At 40.5% G+C, this 21,102-nt stretch overlaps 1 protein-coding gene across 1 annotated transcript in view; it reads right to left on the reverse strand.

Moving 5' to 3' along the window:
- The window catches only part of SUCLG2 (succinate-CoA ligase GDP-forming subunit beta), a 366,012-nt gene that overhangs the window by 288,929 nt on the left and 55,981 nt on the right, over nucleotides 1-21,102 (reverse strand). Inside the window, exon 2 of the mRNA XM_004612784.2 lies at nucleotides 101-242. Within this exon, the coding sequence (XP_004612841.2) occupies nucleotides 101-242 (142 nt within the window). The remainder of the gene's footprint in view (nucleotides 1-100; nucleotides 243-21,102) is intronic.

A 21,102-nucleotide genomic window follows, 5' to 3' on the forward strand; every position in this document is an offset into this window, starting at 1 on the left:
TCTGGATGACCCTCAACAAAGGGATTTAGGTAAAGCAAGTACCTCTGCCTAAGAATTCACAAACGTGGGTAAACATATTTCACCTGTGACATTTGCTTACTTAGTCTCTTAGCAGCCTCCAGAGCCTCTTTGGCAGTATTTGCGACAAAGAACCTTTGCACTGTCACTCCATTGTCAGACATCAGTTTCTTGCTCTGGTATTCCTGCAAGTTTAGCCATCTTCTGGGCGCTGATTGAATTGCCTAGAAAAATTGAATGAGAGTGGTAAGAATATTTTGAAGTACAATAGAAAATCCAAAAACCAGTCAAGCTACATGTTCAATATACGGGTACTAGGTGGATTTAGCCACATAGATATTAAAGAGGCAGAAAGGTAAGGAATTCATTGTCTTTCTTTAAGAACATGAAGAACAATTTATACACACATAAATAACGGCAGAAGGATGTTAGAAACTGAATAAGATATAAAGTCCAGTTAAGAACAATATACCAATGACAACTTCTTAGTTGATATTATACTAAAACTTTCTAAGGTGTCAGCTTTAGAAACCTAGGTACCATCTGTATGCCTTTAATGAGGTATTTCTTCCACACAAAAAAGTTCAGTATAGGGATAGTGCGGAGCGATAGTGCAACACATACAGCTTTTGTCTTGCACAGAGCTGACCAGGATCTGACCCCTGGCAGGCTCCCCTGGGCCCACCAGGAATAATTCAGGAGAAAGCCCTGAGCTAGTAAGCATAGAGCCTGGAAAAAGTACTGAGCACTGCAGGGTGTGCCCCTTCCACCACAAAAAAAAAAAAAGTTGTGAAGTGACTTAAAAGAGTGACCCACTAAAGTAAGTTCCCATAACAGCAACTGATACATCAAAGAATGCTTTGAGTATTGTGTCTTGTTTTCAAATATGCACTTTCAGGTTTTAGTCTCGGCTGAAAGCAAACAACCAAAGGGCAGAATCACGTGAACAAATAAATTATTCTCATTTTATCCATTATTCTCATTTTATCCTCCATGATAAACTGTTCTTCTTACAGATTTTAGAAACTACTTTTTATAAGAAATAAATGACGGGAAAAGAGTATAAAGCCTAATTATATTTCTCAGTTCCATCTTCAGAAATATCGGAACTGGGCATGCTCGTCCGTGTCCACTGTTAAACACATATCTTGCTTTATTTTTCTCTGTTTGCTTGCTGTTTTTTTCCATGCTAGTGAAGGCTGTGTTCTCTCTTAAACACAAGCTCCTCACTTTCTCTCCTCTCACATCTTTCTATGCAGGTATCATTCAATAAAAATTGACTTTGTTTCACAAAATAAAAAGTAAGTGTTGATAATGATAATGTATTGACATTGCCCATACTTTATTTTTTTTACTATTGCATAGATTTTTATTTTTGTTTTCATTTTTTATAAATTTATTTATTTATTTTTAATTAGTGAATCACCATGAGGGTACAGTTACAGATTTATACACTTTTGTGCTTATGCTTCCCTCATACAAAGTTCGGGAACCCATCCCTTCACCAGTGCCCATTCTCCACCACCAGTAAACCCAGCATCCCTCCCACCCTCCCCAATCCCATCTCCCCCCACCCCACCCTGCCACTGTGGCAGGGCATTCCCTTCTGTTCTCTCTCTCTAATTAGCTGTTGTGGTTTGCAATAAAGGTGTTGAGTGGCCACTGTGCTCAGTCTCTAGCCCTCATTCAGCCCGCAACTCCCTTCCCCCACATGGCCTTCGACTACATTATAGTTGGTGATCCCTTCTCTGAGTTGCCCTTTCCCCAGAATGTGAGGCCAGCCTCCAAGCCATGGAGTCAACCTCCTGGTACTTATTTCTACAGTTCTTGGGTGTTAGTCTCCTACTCTGTTATTCTATATACCCTAGATGAGTGCAATCTTTCTATGTCTGTCTCTCTCTTTCTGACTCATTTCACTCAGCATGAAACTTTTCATGCCGATCCACTTAAATACAAAATTCATGACCTCCTTTTTTCTGACAGCTGCATAGTATTCCATTGTACAGATGTACCAAAGTTTCCATCACTAATCATCAGAGAGATGTAGATCAAAACAACCACGAGATACCACCTCACACCACAGAGACTAGCACACATCCAAAAGAACAAAAGAAACCGCTGTTGGAGAGGATGTGGGGAGAAAGGGACCCTTCTACACTGCTGGTGGGAATGCCGACTGGTTCAGCCCTTCTGGAAAAATATATGGACGATTCTCAAAAAATTAGATATTGAGCTCCCATTTGACCCAGCAATACCACTGCTGGCAATATATCCCAGAGAGGCAAAAAAGTATAATCGAAACAACATCTGCACATGTATGTTCATCGAAGCACTGTTTACAATAGCCAGAATCTGGAAAAAAAACCGAATGCCATTGCCCATACTTTAAAAAAGCACTACTGGGGCCGGAGCAATAGCCCAGCGGGTAGGGCATTTGCCTTGCACGCGGCCGACCCGGATTCAATCCCCAGCATCCCATATGGTCCTCCAAGCACCGCCAGGAGTAATTCCTGAGTGCAAAGCCAGAAGTAACCCCTGAGCATCGCTGGGTGTGACCCAAAAAGCAAAATAATAATAATAATAATAAAATAAAAATAAATAAATAAACACTACTGAGATAAAAATAAATTTCCAGAAAAAAGAACACCATCATTTATTGTATTTGATTTGCTGGTCTTGCTTTTTTCTCTGTCTTGATAAAACACTAATAATTTGATAAACAAAATTTCAAACATTTACATAGTCCTTGTCTTAACAGTCTTAAAATCATGACATATATTTTACCAGGAAATATTTACATTTAAAGCACTTAATAAAACTCTCTACTCAAAGAAAACATTAAAAGTTATTTGATATGTGCCACATTGTGAGAACAGTTTTAAAAGACAAATGGGAAAGGATCAATAGATCACCTATGCTGACATATTAATTTAAAGCTACTAGTAGAACAAAGAAGAAATAGTTGGAAAAGAGCATTTGAGAGTGACAAAAAACAGTCACAGTATGTTTATGGCCAATCCCCTTTCATCAGAATACCAAATGTATTCATTTCAGTTATGCTGATGCAGTGTGTTACAAACTAATTGCAACTAATCCAGAGACCAGTTTTATAGGCATATGATACATATTGACTGTTTCTGCATGGTCTCAGAATGAAAGCCTACTTGGCTTTAAGTTGGAAGCCAACACAGTGGATAGAGTCCAAAACTACTGCTGATGGCAACACTGTCTAGAAGTGATCGTCTTAAAACTTAACCACCAACCTTTGTCAATGCAAAACTTAGAAAAGTAGGATCCCTGGTGGCTCTAAATTTGCTCTAACTCAACTTTACTTGCATGGAATTTGTAAAAAATATAGGAAAGGACTACTTAAGTTTATTTTTGCATGGAGGGGAATGGGGAATAGAGAGAAACCATTGCTGGGCCACATGAAAACGGCCAAGTACACTGCAACTGTAATCAGCCGTGAAAGAATCTAGACAATGGAATACTATGCAGGTGTTAGGAGAGATGAAGTCATGAAATTTGCTTATAAAGGGATAGACATGGGGAGTATCATGCTAAGTGAAATGAGTCAGAAAGAGAGGGACACACATAGAGGGACTGCAGTCATTTGTGGAGTATAGAATAACATCACATGAGGCTGACACAGTAGATACAAGGGCTAGGAGGATTTCCCCATAGCTGGAAGACTGCTTCATGAGCAGAGGGGAGAATGCAGATAGAACAGAGAAGGGATCGCTAAGAAAATGATGGCTGGAGGAACCAGTTGGGATGGGAGATGCATGCCGAAAGTAGATAATGGACCAAACATGATGACCTCTCAGTGTCTGTGTTGCAAACCATAATGCCCCAAAGTAGAGATAGTATGGGGAATATTGTCTGCCATGGAGGCAAGGGAAGGGTGGGAAAGGGGGGTATACCAGAGATATTGGTGGGGTGGGGGGAACGTGCACTGGTGGAGGGATGTGTGTTTGATCATTGTGAGATTGTAACCCAAACATAAAAGCTTGTGACTATCTCACAGTGATTCAATAAAATCTAAAAAAAAAGGAATAATAACAATGAAATAGGATTGGATAGGCACTTAGCGTGTAGCAGGTGTTATGTTGTAGTAGGCTCTACTATACTATCATTTCACAATAAAAAATGTTCTGGGAAGTCAGGTATTGTTATCTTTCCTTATATGCCATTACTACAAACTAAGATATACTCTTAATCTTCCTCCCTTTTTGATTAAAATCCTCCTTGATTAAATAGATTGATAAGTAGGGGGAAGATAACTAGGTTCTATCTAATCAATAAACTATGAGTATGTATGGTGGCTGATAAGACACATCTAGGTCAAAATGTTACTGATACCCCCTCCTCCACAAGCAAGTTTTCTTTCTTTCAGGGAGGAAGGGCAATATTCAAGCTGGGGGTTGATCTTTCAGTCAACAGTGAAGACAAACATGCCCAGGTAAAACTATGTACCTGAGTAGTAAAGAGTGAACCTTTACAAATTTTAAGCCCCAGAGATTCTGAGGGCTATTGCTTACTGCTTCAGCAAAAGTAGCCTATCTATAGCCACAACATAGACAGAACTAATAAAAATACCTTATAAATTAAGGAACTCAACCTGAAGTTTAAATCATTAGGAAAAGTGGGGGGGGGGGAGGAATCACTGGATCGCAGAGACACAGAAGAGCTTTACTAACCTACTCTATTGACAGATTGCAACACTCGGTTTCCTTGGTTTGCATTCAGGCTTCAACTACCCAGAGGCCCTTTGATCATAAAGATTAAGATGGAATGATGAAGACCTTATTACTGTTTCCAAAGGGCCAAGAGTCAATCAGGAAATAGGACACTGACAAAATTTCTGCACTGTACTTGAAAGGGAAAAAAAAACCATAAATCAAGCATATAAAGTAACAGAATGGGAGACTAACACCCAAGAACAGTAGAGAGAAGTGCCAGGAGGACTACACCACAGCTTGGAAGCCGGCCTCACATGCTGGGAGAAAAGGCAGCTCAGTTAGAGAAGGGACCACCAAGTAAAGAGTGCTAGCTGGGCCTTCTCGGAATGGGAGACACAGGCTGAAAATAGACTACAGACTGAACATGATGCCTACTTAATACCTCTAGAGCAAACCACAAAACCTAAATGGAGAGAGAGAGCAAAAGGGAATGCCATGCCACAGAGGTGGGGTGAGGGGGGATGGAATAGGGGTGGTAGGAGGGATGCTGGGACCATTGGTGGTGGAAAATGGGCACTGGTGGAGGGATGGGTACTCCATCATTGTATGACTGAAACACAAGCATGAAAGTTTGTAAGTCTGTAACTATATCACGTTGATTCACTAATAAAAATTATTTTTAAAAAATCCAGACATTTGACACCAACTACCAAAACCTATGGGACGCAGCTAAAGCTGTGTTAAGGGGAAAATTTATAGCTCTCCAAGCATTCCTCAGGAAGGAAGAAAGGGCCCACATAGAGAACTTGACTTCACGGCTCAAGACCTTAGAAAAGGACCAGAAAAAGGAACCCAAACCAGACCGAAGGAATGAAATAATAAAAATTAGAGCAGAAATTAATGACATCGAAACAAAAAAAAACAATCCAAAAGATCAATGAAACAAAGAGCTGGTTCTTCAAGAAAATAAATAAGATTTATAAACTGCTAGCAAGACTCACAAAGAAAGAGAGAGAACCCTAATAAATCGAATCAGAAATGAAAAGGGGGACATCATAACAGAAACCAGTGAGATTGAAAAGATCATTAGAGACTACTTTGAAGGTCTATACGCCACAAAACAAGAGAACCTAAAAGAAATGGATGAATTCCTTGATTCCTACAATCTCCCAAGACTGAACAAAGAAGATTTGGAATACCTGAATAGACCCATTAATATTAAGGAAATTGAAACTGTAATCAAAAATCTCCCCAAAAACAAAAGCCCAGGCCCAGAGGGATTCACTGGCGAATTCTTCCAAACATTCAAAGAAGACCTGTTGCCAGTTTTCCTCAAGCTTTTCCAGGAAATTGAAAAAACAGGAACTCTCCCAAACAGTTTTTATAAAGCACACATCTCCCTACTTCCAAAAGCAAACAAAGACACGACTAAGAAAGAAAATTATAGAACAATATCCCTGATGAACAGCAATGCGAAGATCCTCAACAAAATACTAGCAAATAGGATCCAACAACTCATCAAAAAGATCATACACCATGACCAAGTGGGATTCATCCCAGGGATGCAAGGATGGTTTAACATTTGGAAATCAATCAACATAATCCATCATATCAACAAAAGTAAAGATAAAAACCATATGATCATATCAATAGATGCAGAGAAAGCCTTTGACAAGATCCAACATCTGTTCATGATGAAAACCATCACCAAAATGGGTTTTGGAGGAACTTTCCTCAAGATAGGCGAAGCAATCTACCAGAAGCCTACGGCAAGCATTATCCACAATGGAGAAAAACTAAGGGCCTTTCCTCTAAGATCAGGCACAAGACAAGGATGCCCACTCTCACCACTTCTCTTCAATATAGAACTGGAAGTACTTGCGAAAGCTGTTAGACAAGAAAAAGATATTAAGGGCATCCAGATAGGGAAGGAAGAAATCAAACTCTCACTATTTGCAAATGATATGATACTATATCTAGAGAAGCCCAAAGCCTCTACTAAGAAACTTTTAGAAATAATAGACTTATACAGTAAAGTTGCAGGCTACAAAATCAATACCCAAAAATCTATGGCCTTCCTATATACAAACAATGAGGCAGAGGAAAGGGACATGAAAAAAGCAATCCCATTCACAATCATACCAAAGAAAATCAAGTACCTCGGAATCAGCTTATCCAAGGAAGTAAAAGACCTCTACAAAGAAAACTATAAAATGCTACTCCATGAAATAAAAGAGGACATGAGGAAATGGAAACATATACCTTGCTCATGGATAGGGAGAATCAATATTGTCAAAATGGCAATACTCCCAAAAGCATTATACAGATCCAACGCGATCCCTATAAGGATACCCATGACATTCTTCAAAGAAACGGATCAAGCAATCCTAAAATTCATATGGAACAACAAACGTCTACGAATAGCTAAAACAGTTCTTGGGAAAAAGACGATGGGAGGCATCACCTTTCCCAACTTCAAACTTTACTACAAAGCGGTAACAATTAAAACAGTATGGTACTGGAACAAAGGCAGAGCTGCAAACCAATGGAAAAGAGTGGAATATCCCTACACACAACCCCAAATGTTTGATCATCTAATCTTTGATAAGGGAGCAAGCAATGTGAAGTGGAGCAAGGAAAGCCTCTTTAACAAATGGTGCTGGCACAAATGGACAACCACATGCCAAAGAATGGGCTTAGACCTCTACCTGACACCATGCACAAAAGTCAGATCAAAATGGATTAAAGACCTCAGCATCAGACCACAAACCATAAGGTTCATTGAAGACGAGGTCGGCAAAACCCTCCACGATATTGAAGATAAAGGTATCTTCAAAGATGACACAGAACTAAGCAATCTAATAGAAACAGAGATCAACAGATGGGACTATATTAAACTAAAAAGCTTCTGCACCGCAAAAGATACAGTGACCAGAATGCAAAGACTATCTACAGAATGGGAAAGGATATTTACACAATACCCATCAGATAAGGGGTTGATATCAATGGTATATAAAGCATTGGTTGAACTCTACAAGAAGAAAACATCCAACCCCATCAGAAAATGGGGCAAAGAAATGAACAGAAACTTTCCCAAGGAAGAGATACAAATGGTCAAAAGGCTCATGAAAAAGTGCTCTACGTCACTAACCATCAGGGAGATGCAGATCAAAACAACCATAAGATACCATCTCACACCACAGAGACTAGCACACATCCCAAAGAACAAAAGCAACTACTGTTGGAGAGGATGTGGGGAGAAAGGGACCCTTCTACACTGCTGGCGGGAATGCTGACTGGTTCAGCCCTTTTGGAAAACAATATGGACGAGCCTCAAAAAATTAGAAATTGAGCTCCCATTTGACCCAGTAATACCACTTCTGGGAATAGATCCCAGAGAAGCAAAAAAGTATAGTCAAAATGACATCTGCACTTATTTGTTCATCGAAGCACTGTTTACAATAGCCAGAATCTGGAAAAAACCCGAGTGCCCTAGAACAGATGACTGGTTGAAGAAACTTTGGTACATCTATACAATGGAATACTATGCAGCTGTTAGAAAAAAACAAAGTCATGAATTTTGCATATAATTGGATCGGCATGGAAAGTATCATGCTAAATGAAATGAGTCAGAAAGAGAGAGACAGACATAGAAAGATTGCACTCATCTGTGGAATATAGAATAACAGAGTAGGAGACTAACACCCAAGACTAGTAGAAATAAGTACCAGGAGGCTGACTCCATGGCTTGGAGGCTGGTCTCACATTCTGGGGAGAGGGCAACTCAGAGAAGGGATCACCAAGTATAATGCTGAGGTCAGAGGCCATGTAGGGGAAGGGTGATGTGGGCTGAATGTAGACTAGAAACTGAACACAGTGGCCACTCAACACCTTTTTTGAGAACCAACCACAACACCTAATTAGAGAGAGAGAACAAAAGGGAATACCCTGCCACAGTGGCAGGGTGGGGTGGAGGGAGATGGGATTGGGGAGGGTAGGAGGGAGGCTGGGTTTACTGTGGTGGAGAATGGGCACTGGTGAAGGGATGGGTTCTCAAACTTTGTATGAGGAAACAAGAGCACAAAGATGAGTAAATCTGTAACTGTACTCTCACGGTGATTCACTAATTAAAAATAAATAAATAAATAATCCAGACCTTTGAAAGGAGGAAAGAGCAGATGTGCTGGGCTAAAACACTTCGAAGCACAAAGTGTTTATTCTAACTCTTAGAAGGTTTACCTGCTAAAGTCCCAAGTAATACTCTGTCTACTGCAGCTGAAGCCAAGGACCTCCTCGGGCCCCTGAACTCTGGAAGCAATAGACAGGAATATCAAAGTCATCTGGCCCAGGGCCATTCAGTCGCTCCTGCCCATTATCTGCCAGCTCACCTTCAGATCACACAATGTTCTTTGCAGACCAGTTTCTACCTAAATTTGACACTGCTCAGAGGTAATACCAGAGAGCTAAATGCCCATTTTCCTCTTGGTCTTCCTCTCTTTTTTTAACCTCTAGTGCACTGGACCAAATGGGCTTGCAATTCCCAATGCAGAGACTCAAGGATGAATCTGCTAGAGCTCTAAGGTAATAGGGATCACCTTTACCATCCTGATGGTGTTGGGGAGCTCCAGGGCCATACCTGGTGATGCTTGGGGGTCAGAAAAGGAACCTGGGTTGATAGTAACTGTAATACTATTCCCCAATCCACCATCCTTGAAGCGTGGTGTCTATTTCACTTTGATTTTTTTTTTTTATTTTATTGTAGTTTATTGGGCTGGAGCAACAGCACAGCAGGTAGGGTGTTTGCCTTGCATTCGACTGACCTTGATTCCTCCGTCCCTCTCGGAGAGCCTGGCAAGCTACGTAGAGTATCCTGCCAGCACGGCAAAGTCTGGCAAGCTCCCCGTGGTGTATTCGATATGCCAAAAACAGTAAAAAGTCTCTTTAAATATTGACTGTAATCAAAGTAAAGAGAAAGTAAAGTGAAATTTATCAGCTACACAGGGGGGTGGGGGGCTGGAGGGTGGGGGGTAATGGGGGGAGGTTTACTGTGGTTCTTGGTGGCGGAATATATGCACTGGTGAAGGGATGGGTGTTTGAGCATTGTGTAACTGAGACTTGAGCCTGAAAGCTTTGTAACTTTCCACATGGTGATTCAATAAAAGAATAAAATTAAAAAATAAAATATATATAAAAAGAAAAGAAAAATATGTTTTTTACTATGACCACATCCAGAAAATTACTGAGAAATTATAAAAAAACAGAATAAATGTATACAATTTAATCATAGTGGCATTATATTGCTCATAGTCTAATAAAATAATATGAATGAATTAAAATATTAGTTAAAATATAATAGCATTTATCACTTAAAATGGTTTAGATAAATATATTGATGTTGAAATTGTACATATAAAAATGTCAAATAAACAAGTAAACAATACTGTTCAAATATTTCAAACTGCCATTTCCTCAAGATTGATGAGCTATAACAAATAGACCTATCCTACATTCAAAAAAAAAAAAAAAACCCAGTAACAAGTCTCACAATGAAGACATTACTGGTGCCCGCTCGAGAAAATCGATGAACAACAGGATGACAGTAATATAGTGATTGTAGTTTCAGTAACTTGGTTATAACAATGTTAATATGAATGGTTCTGATGTACAAATTTATAGCACCCTCACCATAATTAAAGTGTCCAAGTCTCTCCACTGTTCTTTTTCTTTTCTTTTTTTTTTTTTGACTTTTTGGGTCACACCCAGGGATGCTCAGGTGCTACTCCTGGCTCTGCATTCAGGAATTACTCCTGGTGGTCCTCGGGGGACCACATGGGATGCCAGGGATCGAACCCGGGTCTGCCGCACACAAGGCAAATGTTCTCTCAGCTGGACTATCGCTCCGGTTCCTGATTATATTTCTTTTGATGATCCAGACCCCCTTAAAAAGACCAACTTTCATAATGCCAGTTCTATTATCTCCCTTCCCTTAACTACAACAATACGAACTGGCCCTAGGCTCAGGACAACACCTCCTGCCACTTCTCAGACTCTGGAATCTGCCAACCTGGTATCACTGGTATCCTCGTGGGCCCTAAGCTCAGGACACTTTCCTTCTCCTAAGGCTGCTGGAAGATCCCGACTACTCTCCATCTTTCGGTGACCTCATTAGCCCTGTTTGCCTTTTGAGGATTTCTGTGACTTCACAAATAATTTTCTTCCCCTGTTAAATTTCTTAAATCGGGGCGCTCAAACTTTGATTCATGTCCTCTTTTATGCTGAAGAAATGTGATATGGGTGAGTACTACCAGAAATTCATTACATGGTTGATTTTGAATTCAATTCTGGTCACTGAACATTCAGAAACCTTTTACTGTTAGCATGTGGTGGGGGAGACAGAGAGAGAGTCCCATACTCAATAACACGGATCTATATGTGGTCATGATCTATAGCTGGAACTAGGAGAAGGATGATTTAGTGCTCTACAGAGTGTACAGGCTCCAAGGTATGACTAGATGACTAATTTTAGTCAAGAATCAGGGGGCAAACAGAGGGGAAGTAACATGCCTAAGGACCCTACAGGAGTCACTAATAGGATGAGAACTGGAATAATGAGAATTTTCTTTCCTTCTTTGATCAAAGTTACTCTTAGAAACAGCATCATGATTTCAAAACAGCTCGAGGGAAATCCAACCAAAAATACAGGAGCACAAAGACTAGAAGGACAAGGGAAGAAGAAAAAGAATGAAACACGAGGGTAAAGTCAGAGTGAACTAAGGAAATAAAAAGACAATGACTAAGCAGGCTGAAACTCCCCAGAAAACTAACTCAAAGCACAAATTTAGACAGCTACAAGGGGAAGGGGGCGAATGACACGACCAAGAAATCATCCTTCGCCCCAAGGTTTTAAAATTAGAAGTGCAGAAACCACTGAAATAACAGCACTAGGGGGAAAATTTTTAAAAAGAGGTATAGAAATATCACTGAGCGCCGCCCAACGGGAAAGACAGTGAGTCACACCTGCTCACTGGCTCCAAACTTCCTCTCCCTTCAACTTAATTTTCAACAGAAATTCAGCTTCCACTCAGGAAGATGGCACAAAAGCATATTAGGAAGAAGATAAGAGTCATTCAGAACCAGGAAACTAAAAATTAAAAATGAAAAACCATTCTTCTGAAAATAATGAAGATGCCAATGGATAGGGATAGAAATGAAGAACTGACCACGTCACGTGAAGGTTTAGTGAAATGCCCTGTCTCATACTCTATGCATGGTAATAAAAAAAAAAACCTGTGTACTGCCTCCAAAAACAATCTGACAGTATATATGAAAAGTAGAATATACACATTCTTCAAATCATAAATTCCACTAGAGGCTATTCACATATACACCAGAAATACAGAGAGGGCTACCTGTATGGTATTGAATATGTGAAGTTATAAGTGAGTACTGTGCCCCTCAGAGGCTAAATAAACTACAATAAATTCAAACAGTATGAAGCATATAAGATATCTGAGGCAATACAACAGTACACAGTACCCACGTGCACCCCAATAGCCTCAGTTCTTTTTGTGGCCAGGAAGTCAGGATGTTGAGTTCCAAATCAGTATTTAACCTAATCTGTTACTTTTTTTAATTTATAGAAGGAAAAAAATCATTATTTGTGCAATGAAAATCAGTCTACTTAAAAACATGGAGAGGAAGTAATCAAACAGAGGCTTTAACTCAGCTGCATAGTCTTGATTCTCTATTAACTTGCCTGGATAATGAAGGGCTTGAACCCTTACTTAAATGTAGCAGAATTCTTCAAATGCAGTGCAAAATTGAGGTGGGGGAGCAAGAGCTTCTGTTCCCAATTACATAGAGCTACCATCTCTCATATAAACTCCTGCTGTTACTAGGAAGAGGCTCTTAAACCTCATTCCGAGCTCTCAATAGCAATGATGACAGTGGAATACAAACAAGGAATTAGCTATAAACTCTGAGGAAAATATATTTCCCTCTTGTTAGTGGCACGGCAAGGAAGGCAGATGCTCAGTGGGCTGCAGAAGGGCAAAAGTTGCTGTGTGTTTGTTATATTTTAGTTTTTGCTAATGTTGTTCTGTATGCAAATTAGCACCCACATATCTACCTTAGTCATGTTACCTAGGAAATAGTAAGCTGCAAATAAATGTGTTGGTGCAAATGACAAGACAGATATAACTCAATGGATCTCAATAGGAATATCATAAAATTGAAAGGCCTGCTTGCTTAAAACAGAATCTCGTGAAGAAGCCATTTCAGCTGTGTCACTCTGAAAGAGACTAAGAAGGATCATATTTGTAAGCAGAAATGTATTAACAGTCATGACAGAGACCACTGAACGTTTCTCTTTAATCTTTACTGTGATTATTTTAACTTCTCTTCAAAAAAATGATCATGCCAAAAATGAACACATCGAAAAGGAAAAATAAAAAGCAATCGACATGCTATTAGAAGCAGCCTAAGTATGTGGTAAAAAAGAAAACTGCCAGACATAGAAAAAAGGGGTCAAGACTTTATTATATTTTACTAAAGTATGAGGCCTTTATTTGTAAGTTACCTTTAAAATACTGCAGCCTTTTTTGTCTAAAACTGGAATGTTCCAGAACCCTACTTCTTACCATTAGGTTATCCCCACTTTGCATACTATAATGGAAAGCAACCAATTAGACCTGTGGCTGAGTACACTTCAACTCTAGCAGGTGTAGATAGATGTTACCTGTCAACCAAGAAACCAAATCCAGGTTAAACTGAGCTAGTATTTATTTGGTCTTCTGGACCACAGCCAGGGAGACATAGTCCGCAGGCCATGAATTGTGTCCCATGTTGCCAGGATATAGCTTGGGCTCTTACACTCAAGAAAGTGGAAGAGCATTGAAGTCAGCTATGCAAATTTATTTCAAGTTAGTAGCATTCTGATTGGTGTGACAATAGGAAAATCAGTTTAAGTTAGTCAAGAATTGATTAGTAGCTTTTCACCGACACAGGCAGTCGGTGCTGGGTTTGTTTCTGTTCCTTTTCGTGGTGGATGTGTCTGTTCAGCCTGAGCCTGGGAGGAATGCCTGGTGTCACCTGAGGACAGATTCCTGAGAGTCCATCTCTGCTTTATTTAGTCTAACTTTGATGGTTCCAGGACACTATTTTTTTATTAATGTCTTACAATATTTACCCTATGGATAAGAGAAACAGCAACTGAAATATGATTTTTTTTCATTTACAAATCAAAGTAAACATGGTGAACCCTCAACAGACTGTGGTGATCAAAGAAGTGACTAATGTATAAAAATCAACTGCATTGCTATTTGATACAGAAAAACTGAGGGAAAGTGTTCAGGGAACAATAAAAAATTAGAATTTCCCTTAGGAAAGAGAATTAAAATTTCTCTTAGATTTTGACAATAGCAAAACCATTTCTTATCCTTCTTCACATAATTAAAATATAGCTACATTTCTTTCCCTAATTATTTAAGTTCTCACTGAGCACACATTCCTAGCAGTATCTATTTTCTAGTCCAAGACTTACTGATATACAATCTTCCTGGGAGATTTGTTTCTGGAATCTAGCGCTGATAATATTAGAGACCTGTCTACCATATGCAAGTGAATCAAGTAATTTTATAAGGTTTTTGATGGATGTCAAGAAGTGGAAATAATGAGTCATATAAAAGCTGAATTCTGAGTACAGATGGTAGGGCACTTGCCTTATACATGGCCAACTCAGGTTTGATCCTCAGCACCCCATATTGTCCCCTGATCCCCGGTGGGAATTATTTCTGAGTGCAGAGCCGGGGTAAGCCCTGAGTACCCCCACTAGCAGTGAATAAGGGTTCCTTTTTCCCCACATTTGAGCCAATTCAGTATTTCTGTTCTTTGTAATGTGTGTCAGTCTCATTGGCATAAGGTGATATCCCTGATAAGTGATATAGAATATTTCATACTTTCATATATCTTTTGGCCATCTGTATGTCTTTTAAAAGAAGTTTCTGTTCATCTCCCTCCCTCCATCCCCCTGCCCCTACACACACACACACACACACACACACACACACACACACACACACACACACACACACACATACTATTTTATGGGCTTGGCTGTTTTTTTCCCATAGAAGATCTACTTGTGTTTTGTGTATCCTGGATATCAACCCTTTATTGTATGAGTCTTGGGCAAATATTCTCTCCAAGTTTGTGGAGTTCCTCTTTATTCTGATTGCTGGCCCTCATTTCTATTGCAATGCAAACGCTTTTTAATTTTAAGTAATTTCTTAAAAACAGAAGGGACACCCACTTCTCCGCGCCCGCAGCCCCAGAATGACTGAGAAAGAGGAGGGAGTTGCTTTGGACACCAGCAGCCCGCCAGCAACCTGCAGTATGTGACTTGAGCGCTTCCACCAGGTCCCCCGTGCTGGGGCCCGGCGTTTCTCTTTTTTTTAATCTCTCTCTCTCTCCTTCAACTTCTCCTGAGCACAGCACAGCCTCCACCCCACTTCTCTGAGCACAAAATGGAGAGACGCACCCAAATGCGCGGCGTGGCTGGCGGGAGATCAAGGGCGGGGAAGTACCGGTCTCCGCCCACATCGGACACTTAAAGAGAGTGCAGCCACGTGGGCTTCCCACTCGCCGCGCCCGCAGCCCCAGTATGACGGAGGAGGACAAGGGAGCTTTCCCACTTCCACCCGTGTGGGGGGCCCGGTATTTCTCTAGGTTTTCCCATCTTATGAGCACCATAAAAGGGTAAAAGATTGTAGTGATAGAATTTCAGACAGAATTTTCCCTGGACTTTAGACAGATATGTAATGGTTCCTTCTTAATGGGTCGGACTTTTGTGGAAGATCCTAACAAGAATAGTAAGTATTTTGTTGAAATATTGAAGGCAATCAAAGTGGTAGCCATCTCTCTAGACTGAACTAAGCTATATCCCCAAGCCGGCTGAGAAGAAATATCCTTCTTTCTCAGGAAGAAACGCGGCGTGGTGTCAAACATAGTGTGATGTCCATTAAGCAAACAGACCTGGTGGCGTGGGAATGGGATATAAGGGGAAAAATTATGTACATGGACCAGCGGGACGCTGGTGGTATCTCGAGCCGGAGCCGATATCAGCGCAAGACCTTTGGTTCCAGAAACTGCTTGCAGACACTCTACTAGACTATCAACTAAGCCAGAGCCCCACGCCGGTTGATGACGGGAAATAACCATCCTCTTCGGTTTTTTTTCCCTTTGTCAGACAGCGTGGCGATTACTAAACAGGTGTGGACTCGGTGGCGCGGGGCAAGGGGGAAAAAGAAAAGTTATGTAACAAACAGCGGGACTTAATATCTCTATATTCTTAGCAATGGAGAACTATCAAATGCCTCCTTGGCAATAGGACTGTCTTTTTCTTTTTTGGGGGAAACCCCAGCAACGGTAGTGAGTTGTGTGTTGAAACATGGAATGTAATCGAGATAAGCGTAAATGAAGTGAAACTTATCACGTACAAGGGTGGGGACTGGGGAGGTGGGAGGGGGCGGCAGATATACTGGGGGGGTTGGTGATGGAAGATGGGCACTGGTGAAGGGAAGGGTGTTTGAGTATTGCATAACTGACATAATCCTGAGAACTCTGTAACCCTCCACTTGGTGATTCAATAAAAAAATTAAAAAAAAAAAAACAGAAGGGACAATTAGAGCCAAAGGGGGCAAGTCACATACCTTGGATGTGACTAATCCCACTTCAATCCCCTGAGCACTTTTAGGAGTGATCCCAGAGTGCGGAGCCAGGAGTATGTCCTGAGCACAGACAGGGTGATCCAAACCCCTCCCTCCCATTCCCCAAAGAGATAAATTGCTGAAATATTAAAAACATTAATAAGGATGGTGTGGTGCCTAATGAAACAGAGTTATGGGACGTGGAATTTAATGAGTAAATGGGTAAAGAAGAGAAGACTTTAAAGTTCACTGATCAAAAGAAAGACTATGTGAGCATTTCAAGAAGAAGAAACCAGAATATGATGAGACTAGGCGCCTGCGGCGGTTTTTGCTCCAAGGTGCATCTCTGATAATACCAACTCTTCCTTTAACACAGTAAAAGGGGGAAGCATCTAAAAGATAAATACATAAGCTCTCCTACCAGGAAAGAAATGAAAGCTGAGTTTTCAAGCTATTTAGAATCTCATAGCACATCCCTATCTTAGAATTCAATTTGGGGATACCTGGGAAAAGTCTTGTATTTTAAAACCAAATAATATTAGCTAACAAGGTAAAACTTTCTCAAAGTGGCTGATACTGCCCCGGGCAGTGCTGGAAATTGTGGGAGGGGCAGCAGTAGCATCCGGTGCAACTGGGGGGCTGCTTTTTGTTTGTTCATATAAAGATGGTAGATTTCTAGGTGAGCACTGAGTAATTTCTCTTTATTTCTGAAAAGGAGAGAAGATAGTACGTCTAATCCGTTTGGGAAACTGATCTAACCTGTACGAGAGCCCTCAAGTGGGAGAAATCACCTTATACAATTGACCGGTACTCTCAATGTCACACCATCCTATCAGGAAGAAATTGAACAGAAACCTATTTCACAGGCGTAGAGACTCACACTGCCTGATCCGAGCGGCACAACTGGTGACAGGCAGAGCCATATTTCAAATTAGGTGTACCCATCTGCAGCGTCTGTGTTCTTCGGAGAAGCTTTAAGATGCATCATCTCCCAGCACACATAAGTGGGTTCTGAGTAGGTTGGGGAAGGGAGAAGCAAGAGGTCACTTCACTGCTGGAAGGTAACTGGAGTGAGAATGACAACCAGGGGAAATGGGAAACTCTGGTTGAGAAGGTGAATCTCAGTAGGTCAACAGAATTAAGATTCGCAAATATTCACACAGCCTCGTTCTTTTTATCCTAAATTCAGCAGGGAAAAACAGAGTATTTTTTAAAGAATAAAAACATTATAAAGTTCTATGTAGTATGGACAAATGTCCCAAAAGGGAGTTCACACATGCCATGCAGTTGCTCTGCCAAAAGCAATAGATAAATAGATAAAGAAAAAAATGTTAAAAAGGAGGGAAAAATACAACCCTGATAAATATTAGCGTATTACAACAGCAGAAACAAATGCATCAAAGACACAAAAAATACACAGCAGGCTCGCTTAAAATGCCTGCCTGTGCTCTGCAAGAGTGTACCAGCTCAGTTACGTCTCAGATGAAAATCACCTTAATTTTATACTGTGAACCAAAGTGGAGAAATATTTATTTCTATATAAAAGAAGACAAATTGCAGTGATTTTTTTTTTTTTTTTGCGAATTGCTACGAGTGCAGGCTTAGTAGCCGTTCTGCACAAACCACTCAGCAGGAAGAAATTTCCCCAGAGCTGGCGCCTCATGGAAGGCCTTCCCCACAAGACTGCCCCATGGGGAAGCATGTTCCTGCAAGCCAGAAAGCAAACCAGCAGTGGGATTCAAACACACTCTGTAACCTACTCTGGGCCCTGAGCTTTGCTAATGCTTGGCTCCTCCCCCACCAGCAGTGGGCATGGTTGTCCAAAGGGTGGCATAGACCCCAGTTAATCTCCATATCCCGTAAGATCCACATCTTGGCCTCTACTACTGGACTTTCACCAGGACAGCCTGGCTACACAACCTTATTAGGCTAATAGTTTCTGAGCCCCTGCTACAACCAATACCCCCACACAAACCCACAAAAAGTAGTGGTGAGCACAACAATACAACCCTATTCAAAGAGGAGGAATAAGTTCACAGCAAAGAATGAATTCCCTGAATCACGGCATGAGGCGCCACACAATTACAGATGAACACTAAAATGAAACAATATTGATGGGGAAAGAAGAGACCACCACACTCCAAGCTCCTCCCTGAGTCCAGAGTCCTCCCTGGTAATAAATCGGGGAGGGTAAAACGGACACCTACAGTGTACTGGAAAGAGTCACCTCCAGACTATCACAGGCACCACAGAAAAACAGCACAGACCACAACTGGAAGGGGACAAAGGGAGAAGCCTGAAGTCTTAACAGAATATCCACACACATAATCACTCTGATAAAGAATTCATAAGCTCAACTGAATGAACATCCAATAAAACACAGGAGGATGAGAGAGAAGAAATAAGAAAACTACAAGCAGAAATGTCATCATTTACAAATTGGGTAGATGAAATGAAAAACTCAAAGGATGCCCTCAACAGTAGAGTAACAGCAGCTGAAGAGAAAACCAGTGAGCTTGAAGATGAGATGCAGAAAACCTCTCAGCGACAGCCAAAGATGGAAAAATACCTCAAAATAACTCAAAATAACTCAACGTAGCAAAGAGAACTATGGATTGAATTCAAGAGGAACAATATAAGAATCTTTGTAGTCCCATGGGGACAGGAAGGCAACCCCAATGTGAAAATAAAAGTCAAAGACATCATTGCTGAAAAATTATCAGAGCTATTCAGGAAGCCCAAACGGGACCAACCAAAAGAAACACTAATAAGAAAAAAAATCCAAGACACATCCTAGTCAGAATGATGAAAACCACAGATAGAAATACAATACTAAAAACAGCAAGATCAAAGAAGAAAATGATATACAATGGGGCTTCCTTAGATTTACAGTAAATCAATTGAATGAAACCCTCCAGGCCCATGGTCAAATGTGAGATATAGTGAAAAACAAAAACAAAAACAAACAAAAAAAAACAACAAAATGAAAGTCTCACCAAGAATACTTTACCCAGCCAGACTCTCATTCATGTTTGAAAGGATAATACACAATTTCAAGGATAAAAAACAGCTCAGAGGGGCTGGAGCAATAGCACAGCAGGTATGGCGTTTGCATTGCATGCGACAGACCTGGGTTCAATTCCCAGCATCCCATATGGTCCCCTGAGCACTGCCAGGGGTGAATCCTGAGTGCAGAGCCAGCAGTGATCCCTATGCATTGCCGGGTGTAACCCAAAAAGAAAAAAAAAACAGCTCAGAAACTTTAGCAACAAAACCAATTTTGAAATATGAACTGAAAAGGCTATATTAAGGCAAGATAACCCCATAACCATACCAAACATCTACAGAAAGATGGAACAAAATCCCATGACAGTAATCTCTCTCTAAGTCAACAGTGTAAACATATCAGTTAAGAGACAGAGAGGCAAAATAGATCAAAAAATTAAATCCAACATTTGGCTGCCTACAAGAAACACATTTAAGCAGTAAGAGCAAACATAGACTCAAATCTGGGGGTGGAAAACAATTGTTTCAGCAAATAACTCCTTCAAAAAGGCTAGGGTGGCCATACTAGAACATGGCCAAGATAGATCATATGCTAGGCCACAAAACACACCTTCATATAAACAAGAGGAAAGAAATTGTATCAACTACTTTCACAGACCTTGGTGCACTGAAAACAGAAGTTAACTACACATTGAAACAGAAAATCAAATATAACACCTTGAAATTAAACTGCTCACTATTGAACAACCAGAGAGAAAATCAAGGAGGAAATCAAAATAATTTTGGAAACAAACAAGAATGTGGAAACCAGCTACCAGAACTTGTGGGACACAGCAAAAGTAGTGTTAAGAGGAAAGTTTAGAGGTTTGCAAGCATTCATAAGGAAGAAAGGATGGGCCCACAAAAATAACTTGAATTCATAGCTTAAGATCTTGAAAAAATAACCAGTAAAAGAAGTCTAAACCAGGCAGGAGGAAGAAAATAATAAAACTTGGAGCAGAAATTAATGAACTGGAATCCCAGAAAATAGTACAATAGATTAAAGAAACCAAGATCTGGTTCTTTGAGAAAAATAAACAAGATCAAAAAACCACTAGCAATACTTACAAAGAAAGAAAAGAGACAGGACGCCCAAATGAAAATCAGAAATGAAATGGGGGCATCACAACAGAAATCAGAGAAATTCAAAAGATAATCAGATTACTTTGAGAATATTTATGACACAAAAGAAGAAAACTTAGAAGAAATGGATAAATTCCTGGGCTCCTATAAACTTCCACGGCTGAGCCAAGAACATCTGGAATACTTGGACATACTTATCACTATACGAAACTGAAATGGTGATCAAACCTATTCCCCAAAACAAAAACTCAGGCTCAGATGGATTCACTAGTGAATTTTTTCAAACCTTAAAATAGGACTAACACCCAAGAATAGAAGAATAGTAGAAATAAGTACCAGGAGGTTGACTCCATGGCTTGGAAGCTGGCCTCACATTCTGGGGAGAGGGCAACTCAGAGAAGGGATCGCCAAGTATAATGCAGTTGGAGGCCATGTGGGGGAAGGGTGATGCGGGCTGAATGTGGTCTAGAGACTGAACACAGTGGCCACTCAACACCTCTATTGCGAACCACAACACCTAATGAGAGAGAGAACAAAAGGAAATGCCCTGCCACAGTGGCAGGGTGGGG

Source organism: Sorex araneus, chromosome 4 (assembly GCF_027595985.1).
Source record: "Sorex araneus isolate mSorAra2 chromosome 4, mSorAra2.pri, whole genome shotgun sequence".
Classification (NCBI taxonomy): Eukaryota; Metazoa; Chordata; class Mammalia; order Eulipotyphla; family Soricidae; genus Sorex; species Sorex araneus.